We start from the raw sequence: 16212 nt of genomic DNA, 5'->3' as shown, positions 1-16212 counted from the left end.
CCAGCTCCCGTGAACATCCTTGCTGGGAGTTCTGACCTGCCAGTAGCTGTTCTGGGCCTCTGGAGGTTTTCTGGCTGTTAGGAGCTGGAAAAGCAACGGAACTACAAAAAGAGCAACGCATCAGTACCTGTTTCTGATGCTTCGCCGAAGAAACCGATGCAGCGCCTGCCAGTGGCTTGAAAAAACGGTGCACGCAACATCGGGTAAACCGAAGTCCGAGATCACTGCACCGATCCCAAAGCAAGCCCCGCTGTGCAGCTGCAACAACCCACGCATCATCCCAGATCATCATGCATCGCATAGAGGTGGCAGGTCTGTCACATAGTTGGGGGGCGCAGTAAGAAACCAATGCATCACCTCCCCACACAGTAAGAAACAGGTGCATCACCTCCTCTTGGGTAAGGAACCAACGTATCACCTCCCCTGCGCAGCAGTAAGGAACCGATGCATCACCTCCCCCAAAGCAATGTTTGATCAAAAGTGATTACAGCTATTAACAATAGAAGCCTGGATATTTGATGCAAACAAATAGATAAAATGTTGCCCTCCTACTGTCTCCAATATGTAATACTGTGACTAAATCTGGTGTGTGCTGACTGATGTGTGATGGTGGTGTCGATTATTTATGGCAGGTTTTAGAATGTAAGTAAAATATTATCCGAAAAAAACCAGAATAGTGCACGCGCGCGATCAGACCTGCAATTCACTTATTGGTGTACTCTTAGCTTCTATAAATGATGTAGTCATGCCATACAGTTCATCTTGCACTGCCTAATTTCATACAGTATCCTATTCCAGTGTGTTATGGCCATTGTAGTACGACAATTATAATGAATACAATTCCCGTTTCAAATTTCTTTTTAGAGCTCTGCTCAGAAATTTAGCTCTGCTGGTTTCACTCTCAAAGCAGGTCAAGTTTCAACTTTTCCCCTAAGGGTGTCAGTACCTTTTCAATAACCACCTCTCTACAAGGGATCATCTCTCCCAGCGTGCTGCCAACTTTTTCTCCTTGGAAGTCACAATAGAAAATACAAAAGACAACAGAATGGGGCGTGCACACGATCAAGCCAGCAAATTACTCACTAGGTCACTATTTGATAACAAAAAAAATTGGAAGTACAACTGCTTTCAAACCAGTTGTGCTGCATTCCTTTCCCTTTATCTTTGTCCTTTTAAATGTTTATTGTCACCGCTTGCCGCAATGCTTGTTGCAGTAGAGAACTGTGCCACAACAATATACACTGCTCGCAGCATGCTACCCTGTAACGACACCTGTTTATACCTACCTGCGAAACACTCATGTACATTTTATCTACTGTTTAAGTGTCCTGGGGGCAAATTTACAAGCTGGCGATAAAAAATTATCGCCGCTTTTGCGGCCGTTTTCGGCCGAAAAGCGGCGATAATTTTATCGCCTAATTAGCAAGGCCACGCTAACTCGTGAAACCTTGCTTTAGCGTCGGGATTCCTAACGCCCAGCTTTGCATCTCTAATGAGATCCAAAGTGGGCGCTCCTGACTTAACATGACAGGAGAAATGTCGCTAAGCAACATTTCTCCTATCATCAAGCCCCACGCTATGAAGCATAGCGTCAGGAAAAGTAGCGATAACCCCTGTTATCGCTACATTCCTTACGCCTGCTTCAGGACTGACTTAGCCATGATATCCTATGGAAGGTGGATATCATGGCTAAGTTTGTCTGTCCCTATCAACAAGCGAACGCCACACTACGTGAGATTATCGCTGGGTTTCCAGCGATAATCTCACGTTAGGCATTTAGCGTGAGGATTTTTATCGCTGAGGAGATAAGCGTTGCTAATATCACGCTATCTCAGCGATAAAAATCCACGTTACCCGGCGATAATTATCCTCACGCTAAGAGCGCTGAGCGATAATTATCGCCTGGGGGCATATCAACAACAACAACATCAATAGCACACTTAGCGCTAGGATAATTATCGCCGGCTAGCGTGGATTTTTATCGCTGAGATAGCGTGCTATTAGCAACGCTTATCTCAATAGCGATAAAAATCCTCATGCTAAGTGGCTAACGTGAGATTTTTGCTGGAAACCCAGCGATAATCTCACGTTAGCTTGTTGATAGGGACAGACAAACGTAGCCATGATATCCTCCTTCCATAGGATATTGGCTAAGTCAGAAAAATACCAGACATAAAAAAGCAGCGTTAACCGAGGTTAGCGCTGCTTTTTTTGTCTCTAACAGGGTTAGCGATATTCTTGATAATAGGAGAAATGTCGCTTAGCGACATTTCTCCTATTATTTTACTCTGGAACGCCTCCTTTGCATCTCATTAGAGATGCAAGGGGAAGCGTAGATTAAAAGGGTGCTACCATGCCAATTTGCATGTTAGCACCCTGTTGTTGATAGGTTGCTAGTTTTATCTCTGCTTTTTTGGCTTTTAAAGCCAAAAAAGCAGAAATGAAGCCCTTGTTGATATGCCCCCTGGTTACTTCTCCTACTCCGCTTGTAACTGATTTACAAATGCGCTTTGGTTGATTACAACCAATAATTGCAGTAGTAAAATAGAATAATCCCTGGTCCACCGATGGAATGATTTTTCATCAGAGGAAATCATTACTCTGCTTTCCCTGGAGTAACTCTTAACATGTTGATGACGTGATGGATTTTACTGTGGTTTATGGTTTCTTTTGTTAAACCAAATACAGATGACATGATGATGATAAGGTCTGAAAGTGTTTGAAAATTAGATAATTCCAGTTTGAAAGCTGCCACATTAGTCATGACTTTTAGTACCCTTCAGCACCTGCTCCACATAATGAGGGAACCAATTGTTCGGACCTCAGACAGTGGAAATGCCTTTGTCAACTTTCACTAACAAAACGTAGCACTGAAGGTTTCAGGTGCACAGCATGGTTACAGCACAATCAGCAGCAGTGTGCCAGCGAGCGCGTCCATGTGTGTGCACATGTGAGCATGTGTGTGTGCGTGCATGCACATGTGTTTTATGTTAGCAGGAAGCTATGTTGGGCTCAGTTTGTGCATCAGAGAATGAAATTATGCCAGTGTGCGGTGATGAATGTCACACTGCTTTTTCCGAAACATTGAGAATTCTGCATTCTCAGAGAAGTGAATTTCCCCTCACTTTGGAGCGTACTTGCATGTTTCACCCTTTCTTTTTCTAAGGAAAACAAAGATGCGCATAGAACCTGGGGTGAACTAATCAGAATAAAAAATAAGTGGATATATTATAAAGAGCTCCGTGCTCTTCAAGCGCCTTAATTACACTGCAAGGTCAGCTGTGGCTGAGCGCAATAATTAGGACAACACACCCATTAATGCTTGGGCGCAGAGTGACCTCGTGCGTGTACGCTCCCTTTTATTCAATGTGCTCCGCCTTCCGGCGTGAGCGCGTGGGTTTAACACTTCTGGCACGAGCTGGAGCAGTCAGCTAGACCCCTGACTCATTACATCCCATCCCCTCTCGGTCCTTCTTTTCTACCCCAGGGGCTCCGCGGATCACTTACTTGGCAGGCAAAGTCCTTCAGGCGTGTGCTCGGGTGAGGGTTTCTCCTCAGTCAATACCTGGTGTGGCAGCCTCGGGTACTGGATGGAGACTCTGGCACTCTGGGCACTGAGGCCACCTCCGGGGTCCCTTTGGGCATCCCCTCATGGGGTGTGACTGGCGGTGGTCGTGCCGTGACTTTTGCAGGGCTCTTCCTGTCGTGCCCCAACGTCTTCCCATGTGTCTGGGGCCCCGTCTGCGCTTTCTTCGGTGGAGGGATCCGGCACCTTTTTAAACCATGAGATGTTGCGTGTCACGTTTTCTCCTCCTTTCTCAGCTGTTATCATGGTTCCCTTTACACTGACCACTGACCCGGTTCAAATCGGGTCCGGAATTTCCCCCTGGCCTCCTGTCCTTAAGTATGACTGTGTCTCCTCTCGCGCCTAGCCACAGCTTTGTAATGGCGCCATTTTCGACCCCCCCCTGGCATCATATCTGATAAACCATCGGGCTGAGCATGCTTATGGCTATGCACACACTCCAATCCAACCACAATCTATATTAGATGGTAGTTTCCCCACCCCTTTTTATTTGTAAAATGTTCTTTTGTCATCCTATTAGTAATTTAATAATTGTCATTTTTCCCTCCCCAGTTCATGGTTTTTGTTTGTTTAGTTTTTTTCAAAAATATATCTGTTGGATTGAGAATCGTCAATAGTAAACTGACTTACAGCACTAACGAAGCGATACACCATCCCCAAAAACCGCATTGTCCCCAAGTCAAATATCAAAGGGGAAGGATATCACAAGTGTTAATCGCATGACCACAATGTGAGACAACATTAGAGACTAGGGGAAACAAGAAGTAAATACGGGCACACTATGCATTGTTTTGCTCTGATAACGTATAAAGTATAACTGTATCGGACACACTGTTTCTTAAATGTGTCACATACCTGCCTATGCAAGTCTATAACATGTCAGAAGTTTTCTTCTAGTATATGCATGATATATGCGATGTTTCATGTTTGTATAAATAAAATTCAATAAAGATATATTTATTTAAATATGACTGTGTCTCCTCTCTGTACCTCTCCTTGTTCGGCTGGCAGTCATATTTTGCTTTAGTCTCCGCCCCATGGTGTCCTCCTCGTCATAGGGGGGTGGCGACCACCTGGGGCAGATGGGGAGGGTGTAACGACGGACACCGTTGAAAATGAATGACCACGGAACTTGACGTGTGGTGCTGTAAGGGGCGCTCCGTTACTCTCGGAGTAACATCTTCAGGTGTCTTTCGGGGTCCACGTTCTCGGTTACCAATATGCGGAGGGCCTTGTTGAGAGTCCTCATAAATCTTTCAATCTTCCGGTTGGCTTGGGGCCACTGTGGGGTGATGCGCCGGTGTCGTACCCCATGGTGTTGCAGGAATTCATGGAACGGGGGGCTGTTGTCGCTTTTAATTTCTCCTGGACACCCGAACATTGCGAAGATCTTCTCAAACACTGGGGCGACCTGGGAGAAGGCAGTGGACCTGATGACTTCTACGATAGGGTATTTGGAGTAGCTGTCGATGAGGGCCAGGGTTGTTTGGCCATCAGGGAAACTCCCAAGTCAAGACTAACTTTCTGCCATGGGACTTTTCCGTGTTCTTCTGTCTGGACAGGCGCAGGTCTTTCTGAAGCACTTGTCAACTGTCAGGCGGGTCACTTCCTTACTGTTTCTTTGACTAGAGTCTCCAGACCTGGAAACCAGACTTTTTCCCTCATGCTGGCTTTCATTTTCTCCACACCTTGGTGTCCCCCGTGAGCCAGCTGTGTTGCCTGGCGTTGTAGGGCTGCCGGGAGGATGATTCGGGCACCTCTCAGCAGAATTCCGCCCTGGGTTGCACTCAGTTCATCCCTGATCCTCCACATCTGCATGAGACTTTCTTTCTCTGGGCCTTACCAGGTGTTAGCGGACTGCAGGAAGTGGTGCCAATGCCCCCCTTGGACCATAGCTCGGACCTTGGTTATGACGGCATCCCCTTCTGCTGCGGCGGCCACATCTTTAAGTGTTAGTGCCTTTGGGCAGGTGATGGTGGAAATCATGTTCAAATGTGCCTCTAGTACTTCTTTGTTTGGTTCTTCCTCCTCACCTCCTTGTGGGCTGGGGTGCCTCAAGAGGAAATCAGCGGAGTTTTTGGCCCTGGGCCGGTACTCCACGTCCACCTCATACTGTTGTAGTCCAATGACCCATCGCTCAATTCGCGATGGCGGATGTGGTGCTGACCCTTTGAATAGAGGCGCTAATGGCTGGTGGTCCGTGATGACGCAGAAGGGTTGTCTGCAGATGTACAGATGGAAATGGCGGCATGCCCACTGGATGGCTAAAGCCTCTCTCTCCATTTGCGCATAGCGCCTTTCAGTGGGGGATAGCGCCTTGCTGACGTAGGCAAGGGCGGCCCACCTTCCTGGTTCCAGTTCTTGAGTGAGAACAGCCCCGAGGCCCACAGGGCTGGCATCAACCAGTATTTCTGTTTGCTTCGCTGGGTCAAAATACACTAGCGTGGTGTGGTCAAGGAGAGTGTTCTTGATTTTTTGGAACGCTGTCTCTTCAGGATTCCCCCATTGCCACATGACATCGGCGCGTGTGAGGTTCCGGAGGGGCTCCGCGATGGTGGCCAGGTCGGGAATGAATCGGCCACAGAACATGGCCATCCCCAGGAAGCCCTGTATTTCTGATACAGTCAGGGGAGCTTGGGTGTCCTTGATCACCTGGGACTTTTGCGGATCCACTTGGATTCCTTCCTGGTTGAAAGTGTATCCGAAGAACTCTATTTGCTTCTGGAAGAATAGGCATTTCTCCCTGTGGAGGGTGACCTCGTGCTTCTGGAGTCGCTTCAACGTGGCTCTTAGGTGTTGGTAATGCTCCTCCACAGTTCTTGAGTGGATGAGGATGTCATCACTTATATTCAGTACTCCCGACAAACCGGTCAGGATCTCCTTTATAGCATCTTAGAATACCTCGGCTGCTGATGAGATGCCGAAGTCGAGGCATTTATATCTCCGCAGTCCCAGGTGGGTACTTAACGTAGTGATGTAGCGGCTTTCATTCGCCAGTAAAAGCTGGTGGTAGCCGGCATTCAGGTCCAACTTGGAAAACCACCGGGAACCGTTGAGGTCGGCCACGATATCATCCATCGTTGGCGTGATGTGGCATTCGCGCCGGATGGCCTTATTGGGGAGGCACATATCTATGCACAGCCTGATCTTTCCTGGCTGTCGGGGTTTTTCCTCAATTACCATGGGGGATACCAATGGCGTAGGTCCAGAGACCTCCTCAATTACCCTTTGGTCTTCGAGCTTTTGTAGCTCCTGTTCTCCTAGCGGCCTAAGGTGAAAAAGGGATCCTCCTGTGTCTTAGGGCTGTCGGGGTGACAGATTGGTCAATGTGCAGCTTGATTGGAGCTTTCTTGATCCGTCCCAGTCCTTTGAACAGACTGCAAATTGGTTAAGTAGCTCTTTTGTTTGGTCCGTTTGCACACTTCTCGCGAACGTCACCAGCCCGAGGCTTCCGCTGCGTGTCTGCTTAGTAGGGTGTCAGCCTCTTGATTTATGACGTGGACATCCATGATGATATCATTGTCTTCGGACCATATGGGCAAGGTCATCTTGCCCTTAAGGGGCAGGGGTGCCTCGCTCCCATACACAAAGATCTTTGTCTTGGAGGGCCTGAGTTCCGGTTTGGCTCTCAACCGATTATACTGCTGAACCCCCATGACATTAACCGATGTACCGGTGTCAATCACTGCACTGACTTCGGATCCAGCAATTTGCACGATGCATGTGGGTTGAGGCCTTTTTGAGAGCCTGCGCGAAAGAGATTAAGTGTGTCTCTCCTTCGTCCTCTTCCGGGGATGTGTCATCCGTTTGGTAGGTGGTTCGCTCACTTTTCATTCCTCCGTGGGAGGATGCAGGGGAGACACTTGAGAGCTGTCGCACCATCTTTCGCACGAGTGGTGCTCGTCGTCCGTCTTTCTTCGGGGCTTTCCTCCTGCATACTAACGTGAAGTGATTTGGAATGCAATAGTTCATGCAAGTTTTCCCCTGGGTCAGGCAGTACTCGGGGGGGGGGGTCCTCGTGCCCCCAGTTTCCACACTGGCCTCTTGGGTTCTGGGACAAACAGTCTTTTGGCCTGTTGCTTCCGTCACGTGTCTTGACTGCATCAGCTCGCTCTACTTTGATGGTGGTGCTCTTTTCGGTCGTGCGTGTCAATGCTAGGTCTTTATCGTCTGCGCGAGCTGCTGACAGGTTGTGTGACCTGGCCATGACCAGTATGTCATTCAATGGTATGTCCGGTTGTCATAGGATGAGCCCGCGCCGCACCTTGCTGTGTATTCCCTTGATGAGCTGGGCTCCGAATTCTTAGGCTGCTCTTTCCACTAGGTGTGTGCTGGCTAGCTCCCTCAGCCTTGCATGAAAGGTGTCGATGAATTCCCCTTCCCGTTGCCTGGCCTGTCTCAACTTGAACCGCTTAAAGTCCGGGTTCATTTGGGGGTCAAAGTGCGCATTGAGCACTGCCACCACTGCCTCATAGTCATTTGGAGGTCAGACATCTGGGAGATGTTTGAAGAGTAAGTACACCTCTTCCCCAGCGTAATGGAGTAGGAGCGACCTCTTGATAATCATGTCTGCTTCCCTGGTGGCTATGAAATAGTTCTCAAGACCGCCGAGCCATGTCTTCCACCTGGGGACGCAGTGGTGGGATCAGCCGCCTCACTAAACGGAGGTAGGACACCCGTGGGAGGGAGCTGCGTGACTTTGCAGACTGGAGCTTGGTTCTCTTCTGCGTTGCCACCCATTATGTATTGAGGCTATGACTCCGCCCCACGTGGTATGGGTCTGCTGGGCTTCTTGTGGCTGTACTGCTGCTACGCCTGGCTATTCAGGATCGCCCTCCCTCGCCTGCACAGGCGTGGCTCAGATGGCCGCTTGGGGCTCATTTGCATGGGCCTTGCGCTATGTGGTGTCTGGTCAGCCGACCACGTGACTGAGCCTTACTGGTAGCGACTCTGGCCTGTGTAGGGGGTCTGCTGGTATGCCGGTAGCAGCTGCAGCTTAGTGCTAGGGAGGTGGGGGCCTGGGAAACCACCTGTGTCTTTCTTTGAGCAGTGTGCGCTGTCAGAGTTGTTTCAGCAGCACTGCCACCATCGATCATGTGCTCCCCGGGCCGGCCCTCAGCTGATATGTCTTTCTGGTCTTCGTACACTGTCCCTTTGAACTCAACAGCTGTGCCGCTGTAAGGAGTTGGAGCGTGGATCTGGCTCTGCTCCTCGTCACCAATGTAAAAAGCTCTGTGCTCTTCAAGCGACCTGATTACGCTGCGAGGCGCACCGCGGCTGAGCGCAATAATTAGGACACCGCACCAATTAATGCTTAGGCGCCGAGTGACCTCGTGCGGTCATGCCTCCTTTTATTTAACACGCTCCGCCTTTTGGCATGAGCGCGTGGGTGTAACACTTTCGGCGCGGGCAGGAGCAGTCAGCTAGACCGCTGACTCATTACATATATGTTGCATAATGTGATGTCAATGAGTGTATATGCATTAACAGAGTGACATGTGCAGATGTAGGGACGGTGATGTGTGTGTGTGTGGTGTGTGTATGTGAAAGATGCCAATCTTTACCTGGTCAGTGCTGCACTCGGCTACGGAGGCACATAGGAGAGACCATGTACAGGGTTACAGGTAATGAGGAAGAACCGGTCATGTGCAGACTTGCAGATTTTGTGGAAGTAAAGGAGAGAGGAGAACTACAGCGGAGGCCATGTGGCCTTACACACTGCTTGTCTTTCACAGGTACTTGACTTACCCTTGTCAAGCAGTCTAAGAGCTTTTGGTATGTGAGATATTGCTTTAAATGATGATCTGCAGAGACGAATAACACCCACTACAATTCTGCAGTGCGTCAGTGTGTATGGGCACACTGACCCACAGACACACATCGATGGCACAGTCCATGCCAGGCTGCACCTTGGTGCAGCACAGGGGCCATGGTCTGTGAAACTGCAGGGAGCAGAGCAAGAAAGTGAGCTCACCTCAGAGCCTTCTCCTGACCACAAGCCAGCGCTCGGGCGCTCCCTGTCGAGCCCCATTGTGTTTGGGTGCCCTGAGCGGTGTGGGGATTGGAGTTGAGCAAAAACTAGAGAATCATTAGCACGTCATCAACACTCTCTTCAAGTAGGCAGTGGAGAGCTTATACATGTACCTCACGGCATAGCAGCACTTTGCAGCTGTTGGGCTCCAATAATAATTAAAAAATCAAAAAAACTTGAAGCAGGGAAACATTAATAAACAAATGTTCGAGCTGGCCAGTGGGTGGGAGGGGGGCTGTGTAGGACTGATCCACCCCCCCCCAAAGAAGAAAACATACAAAAGCAAATATTAATGCCAATCCAATGTGTGAACTCATTTATTAGGTCGGGCCTAGATGCAGCACGCATGCACTGCTCTGTGAGGCATGCTGTATTGAGTTAGGGATTTGAAGCTCCGCCCACTCCCCGCCCATACTTTTCATTGGTTTGTGCCGTTGCCCTTCGTAAATGCTGGCTTCTGATTCCTTAATCGCCTTGTTAGTCCCTACTTAGTACTGCCTTGTCTTCATTTGAAACCTCCATGGCGGCTGGCCTTTTTACTTCTGTAGCGACATGGTATGTTTTATTTAGCACTATTTTCTTGAATGGGTTTTTCCCTACTGCAGGCACAATGGACTTTCCTTGCATTCACTGCGCCGTGCATTCTTTCACTTTCCAAGCAGCCGGGACAATGGTGGCCGCTTCTTTGCAATGAAGTATGTCTTGCATTCAGAAAAGTTTGAGCTTGCACTCTTGTAAATTTGAGACCTATTGTATTGCAAATGCTTGTTCTAATCTGGCTTTTCTTTACAACAGTATAGACCATGTTCGAATCGATGGGAGCAAGAGTTTAATTGATGTCAGTTTAACAAATGGAATTACCCAAGATTGAGGCTCACAATCGCAGACCAGCCGAATTCAGACCCGCTAGGTTTAAGAGTTTACTTGATGCAGGAAGAACAATTGGTATTAACCTATGCAACTCCCTCTCCGTCGAATGTTTTGGATGGAGTGCGATACTATACATTTTTTATAGAGTTGTAGTAAGAAGCATTTGTCACTTCAATGGGTGAACAGTATCATGAAGAGACATACCAAAGGTGATGGCAGAAGTGTGTCTCTCAGCCATAGAACTTTAGTCCTCTATGTGATTAACACCCTCATCCTTAACCCAGTTTAGTGACCTGGTTTGGAGGTTGGATGGAGACAAATCCCTCAGGGCTTTCAGCTGGATATCATGGACAGTGTTCCCCTCAGGCTAGAGTGTCGATCCATAATGCTCAGGCGGCAGCGACAGAGCCCAAGGTCTGGAGATGACGGTCGGTACATAAGCAAGATGGAGGTCTCCTCCTGCCTTAGTAAGCCAATCAGCCCAGATCTTTGCAGGCAGGGGGTTGGCGTATGCATAGTACCAGTGACAGCAGCGTTGCTGGGGTTCAGCTGAGCCAGATTCATATGGGGTGACCAGCAGCGTTAGTAGTTCAGGTTATGACGGGTGATGGGACATCCTCAATCATTTCTCCAAGATGGCAGGCTTCTGTATATCTTGAGTTAGCAGAGAGGTGTAATGCCTGTGGCACCGACCACTCTGCAATCAGCCTCTGGACTGTGGAATACAAATGTAGGCAGGACTGTCCAGCCACCAGGGTGTCTACCTTGGTCACTCATCTGGGGTTCGCCTTGTCCAGAGCCGGGCAGAGGTCTTGAGGAGACAAGTCCAGGGCAATCAAACAGGCTCTGCTTTGGCAATAAACTGGCAATCAAACTGCTCAGAAGTTTGCAGAGGGTAAGTAGAAAGCTTCCCTGTTACTGTAGGGCAGCGGAGGCCGGCTAATACAGGGATATAGACTTAAAAAATTATTCTAAGCCAGAGCCTCTTAGAGGCTCGACGTTCCAGCGGCCATATTCCTTACAGATGCTTGATATTGGAGAGTGATTGGGAATCATTTGAAGTAAATCCAGGATGCAGAAAGGAGACACCAAACATTGTGACATCAATCTGTGTTTTTCAGGCAGTGGCGTAGCTCGGTCAGTAAGACTGGGTGTGTGTAAGCTTCAAAGATTGTGACAATCACACTGCATTTCAATGTTAATCATTACTTGAGAAGCAGTGCATGAGGGGGTGGAGGGTCAGTGGAAAGGGGGGGGGTACTTAAAACAAAGGAGCTTTATTGACAAAAAATTGGGGTAGGGCAGCGCCGCAAGTCTTTTTACTGTGCTGCCCTTGAACTGAATTTACGAGATATGGTGCATTTCTGTCCTTTCTGCCTGTGCCGGCGCACAAATTGGTGCCTAGTTTCAATTCAGGCACCATGGTGCAAGGGTGTCTGCCTTTTTGGCATGATTGTTTTTGTACAGAAAGGGACACAGTATTTTGTAAATTAACTATGTTTTAAGACAAAACACTGAGGAGTGTGTGAGTGTGCGTTTTGTCTGAGTGAATATTTAAAATTTAAATGGTGAAATCCGAAAATCAACTTACCACACCTGACTGAAACCTTATGTACCCAGCTATTTATTAAATGATACATTTATTAGGAGGGTGTAACATCCCAATCGCCCCTTTTGAAGCTAAGCCCCTGTTTTCAGGTGATCGTGCTAAGCTATTTGTGGCAAAATAAGATGTCTGTCTGTTCTGATCGCTGCTTCACAAATAGGTTCAAAATAATGAGAAGATGCACTAAAATTACCAAAGACTATGGGGACAAAGTCAAAATAAAAGATAAAGAAAAACACATATGATGGAATTCATCCCACATCTATAAACTGATAATGCTATCATTAACATGCTGCCACTACATAAACAGGCAAGAAAAGTTTAATATTAGTATCTAGACCTCAATGGCTGTTTATAACTTTGGGATACATGCCCATTTTACCACTTGTGGACCACTTGGATCAGCGAGGTACATATCAAACAAGAGCAATGCAGATGAAGCAAGGGCAACTTTTCATAATGAAATCAATAAATTGATCAAAATTCTGCAATAATTATAATATGGACTTGTGGCAACGCTGATTGAGTGGAATTGATTTAACAGCTGATAATTATCATAAAATTAAATTTAGCAATAGTAACTTTGAAGGTCACATTTTGTTTGTCTTTCGTAGTGTTTGCTGTGGTTTTATAATTCACTAATGCAGATACCCACTGATGAAAATAGGGTAACATTTTAAAAGTGCCTTCTGTGATGTGAAGGGTTATAAGTTTTCTTTAAATAATGGGGTCCAGTACTTACTTTGAGCAGCGGATAGTTTGAGACATGCTGTAAAAAGAAGGAAGAAAAGTTAACGCATTGTTCTAACGCACACATCAAGACACAAAACTGGATAACATTGGCTGAGACATGAAGGAGATACAGAAAAAAAACGCCTCTGTAAGGATATTTAGGCTCATACACTAGGTAAATCGCCTCATAAATTTGGTGCAAAGCAGGACCACTGTTAGATTTTTTTTGCTTGTAAATGTAAGAAATGCAGTATTATGCAGAAGTAGCCATACAGTGAAAATTGAACTTGTATTATTACAATTAAAAGGTAACATTACAATTGTGTATGTACATATGTCACCAGTGAAACGGTTCTATGTGTGAGTATGGTGCCATAATGTATGTTTGTTAGTCTAACTACTGAATTATGCTGTAGGCCTTATTACTTCAATGCCTGGGTCTTTTGCTTGTGTTAAATGTCCCATGTACACGTTTTTCTATCTAATTACTAACATTAAATGATTATGTCCATTTGGACAGTCAAAACATACACAACCCCCTAAATAGGATCCACATTTGTTGCAATTGTATGTGCTGTTTCTCTGACTCTCTATCCCTGCATGACATGTCTCGCAGGTGGCAGCATGGGCGAGATTATAGCCATATGAGTCCGTCATTTAATATCACCGTCTCAGACAGAAACACTGTGAGAGGCTGAGGCGTCCGATGCGCACATCTCATCTTCTGTAGGAGTCCAAACTGGCATGGGCATAGGCTCAGAGCTGAACTGGCACCGCATGTCCTTTCTTTCCCTGTTGGAGGTGCACAGACCTATCGATGCTGTATGCGAGCGATTGCTGCAGTTCAGATGCGCACAGCCACTGCACGACCGCTGAAGTCTGAGGCACCCTTCTCCTTCTGCCCAGCACAACAGCCAGCGTCCATCAGCCTGCCTTTCCTTAAACAGCAGAGCAGCTGGGATCACCAAACCTGTCAGGCCTGAGCAGCACCTAATCTTGTCCCACTCACCTCGCCAACTTCCGGTCTCACTCTTGCATGCCAGTCCGGTCACACCAACCCAGCCTGGGCCTGAGCTGAAAAGTAGTCTTCAGTGAGCCGAGACAGAAAGTAAGTGTGTTGTTGAACATGTGTTACTATAAACATTAGACCAATAATCCATTTGTATATCTGATTATTCTTTCCTCTCATCTCTTTCTATCCTTCCTTTTTCTCTCTTATGCTTTGCTCCCTTTACCTCCTTTTCTCTGCATCTTTTCTATCTTACGTTCTTCCTCTTCTTTCCTCGAGTACCAGCTCTCCTTTCTAACACTTGAGGCTGTTGATGACTCACTAATTGTTTATTTTCATATCTTTGTGACCAGGGGATTTGATAAAATAGCTTTTTGGTTAAGTGGGCTTTGAACATAGATAGTGCCTTTGTAAAGGTGTTGTTATGCATACACAGGGTGTTCATCATGTGCACCAGCAGCAGTACTACTATCTATATTATAGGTATACCATTAAAATGGCTTTTTGAGCTAATGTGCCCTGTAAGAATAGAAACTGACACCAATTCTAAGCAGAGCGAATACCAGCTGTAACTAGTACACATAAACATACATGTCCTAGCAGTAAGCCTTCATGGGCCAGATGTACGTCCGTTTCTAGCGGTCACAAATGGAAAATCTGGCTATATGCGACCATTAAAAAGGGTTGTAGTATCTCCAAACCCTATTGTGCGATAACCTGCTACTGACTCGCAAAATAGGGTTTGCAAGTTGATATTAGGAAGGGGCGTGCCAAGGGCGGGCGTCCCTTCCTAATAGCAAGTTGCAGGGGGATGTATGATTGTTTTGCGATCGCAAATGGGGTCACAAAACAATCGCAGTTACCACGTACTTCATGTAGACGGTAAGCCAGTCACAAATGGAAAAGTGTCCCCCGGGGACCCGATCCCCTTTGTCGATGTGTGCGAAAATAATTTTAAGGACAGGCAGTGGTCCCACGAACGCATGCCTGCCCTTAAAAAATTGAACGAAAACTTTTCATTCCTTTCTTTTAAATGCATCCCGTTTTACTTTAAGGAAAATGGGCTGCATTTGAAAAAAAAATGTTGCCTTATTTAAAAAGCATTGGCATAGCCAATAGGTCTTGCCTTTGGGATCTTATAAGTGTTTAGCCATGCAACAGTTGCAAAACTAAAGACTTATAAGGTCCCAAAAGCGAGACCTATTGGCTATGCCAAGCGGCCGCAAAAGTGATCGTGATCGCGATCAAACATCAAAGCGGCCGCGAAAGTGAAAGTAATCGCAGCCAAACGCGGCGCGCGTGCCCGCGCACATGCACTGTAGGTCTAGGCTGGCCTGGTAGCACTTTATGGAGCCCTCTCAATACATCTCGCCAGACCAGCGCATGCACTGGGTCAGGCGAGACCTAAAAAGCAAGAACAGACGTGGTGGTCTGCTGTCCCCAGCAGGCCACCATCCCTTTGATTGCAACCCTTTCCCAATGGGTCGCAAATTGCGACCGGTCTCATGAATATTGATGAGGCAGATCATTTGCGAACTCATTGGAAATCGCTAAATGTGTCTTAGACACATTAGTACATTTTGGGGCATATTCACAAGGATTTATCTCCGAATTAACCCCGCATCAAAAGTGGTGATAGAATTAACACCCCATTCACAAGCTGGTGCAAACTGCAGACAACACCAGTATTCCCGCGATAACTGCCCCCAAATTTATCTCCAAGGTGGATACCACCAACTAACACTAATGAGATGCAGAGTAGGTGTTCCTGTGCAAAAACAAACGAGAAAACCACAACACCACATTCACAACGAACAGCCAGCTCTGCGAAGCGAAGCAAAAACAGGGGATAACCTGCGCTAGCACCAGGGATTTTACACCTGCCTTTTGCTGGTGTTAAGCAGGACGACTACCTGCAGCATGGAAGGGAACACAGCCAGGGGCCTTTTAAGATGCAGGTATTCCAGATGGAAGGTGTCTACCTAAGTTAGCACCACAAAAATGACAGTATTTTTGGATAAAAGAAATGGTCAGACATCGAGGAAGCAGATTGCCGCGGTCACCATGCTGCCAGTCTCACAGTGACACCTGGCTTCCAGCAGGGGCCGTGCTGGGCCGGGAGCTAAAAGTAGCGATGACGGGACTTTTCAGCCAATTATCGGCATTCACAACGTATCGCTGGCTTATGCAGGATTTTAAATTGCCATCGCGATGATTAGTAAGTTGGTTTTGACACCCCTTCCCTGTTACTATCGCCATGTACCGCAGGGTTGAAAATACCCCGCTAACATGGCGATATTAATCAGGGTTAGGCAGCGTTAACTTTCCTTGCGATGACTGACGATGGCGATAGTTATCGCCCGTCTTTGTGAATATCC

At 47.2% G+C, this 16212-nt stretch overlaps 1 protein-coding gene across 1 annotated transcript in view; it reads right to left on the bottom strand.

Moving 5' to 3' along the window:
* The window catches only part of LOC146809271 (alpha-tectorin-like), a 324857-nt gene that overhangs the window by 285115 nt on the left and 23530 nt on the right, over positions 1–16212 (bottom strand). Inside the window, exon 3 of the mRNA XM_085616088.1 lies at positions 12836–12862. Coding sequence (XP_085472214.1) covers positions 12836–12862 — 27 coding nt within the window. The remainder of the gene's footprint in view (positions 1–12835; positions 12863–16212) is intronic.

Source organism: Triturus cristatus, chromosome 7 (genome assembly GCF_964204655.1).
Source record: "Triturus cristatus chromosome 7, aTriCri1.1, whole genome shotgun sequence".
NCBI lineage: Eukaryota > Metazoa > Chordata > Amphibia > Caudata > Salamandridae > Triturus > Triturus cristatus.
This window is presented reverse-complemented; position numbering and strand designations above follow the sequence as displayed.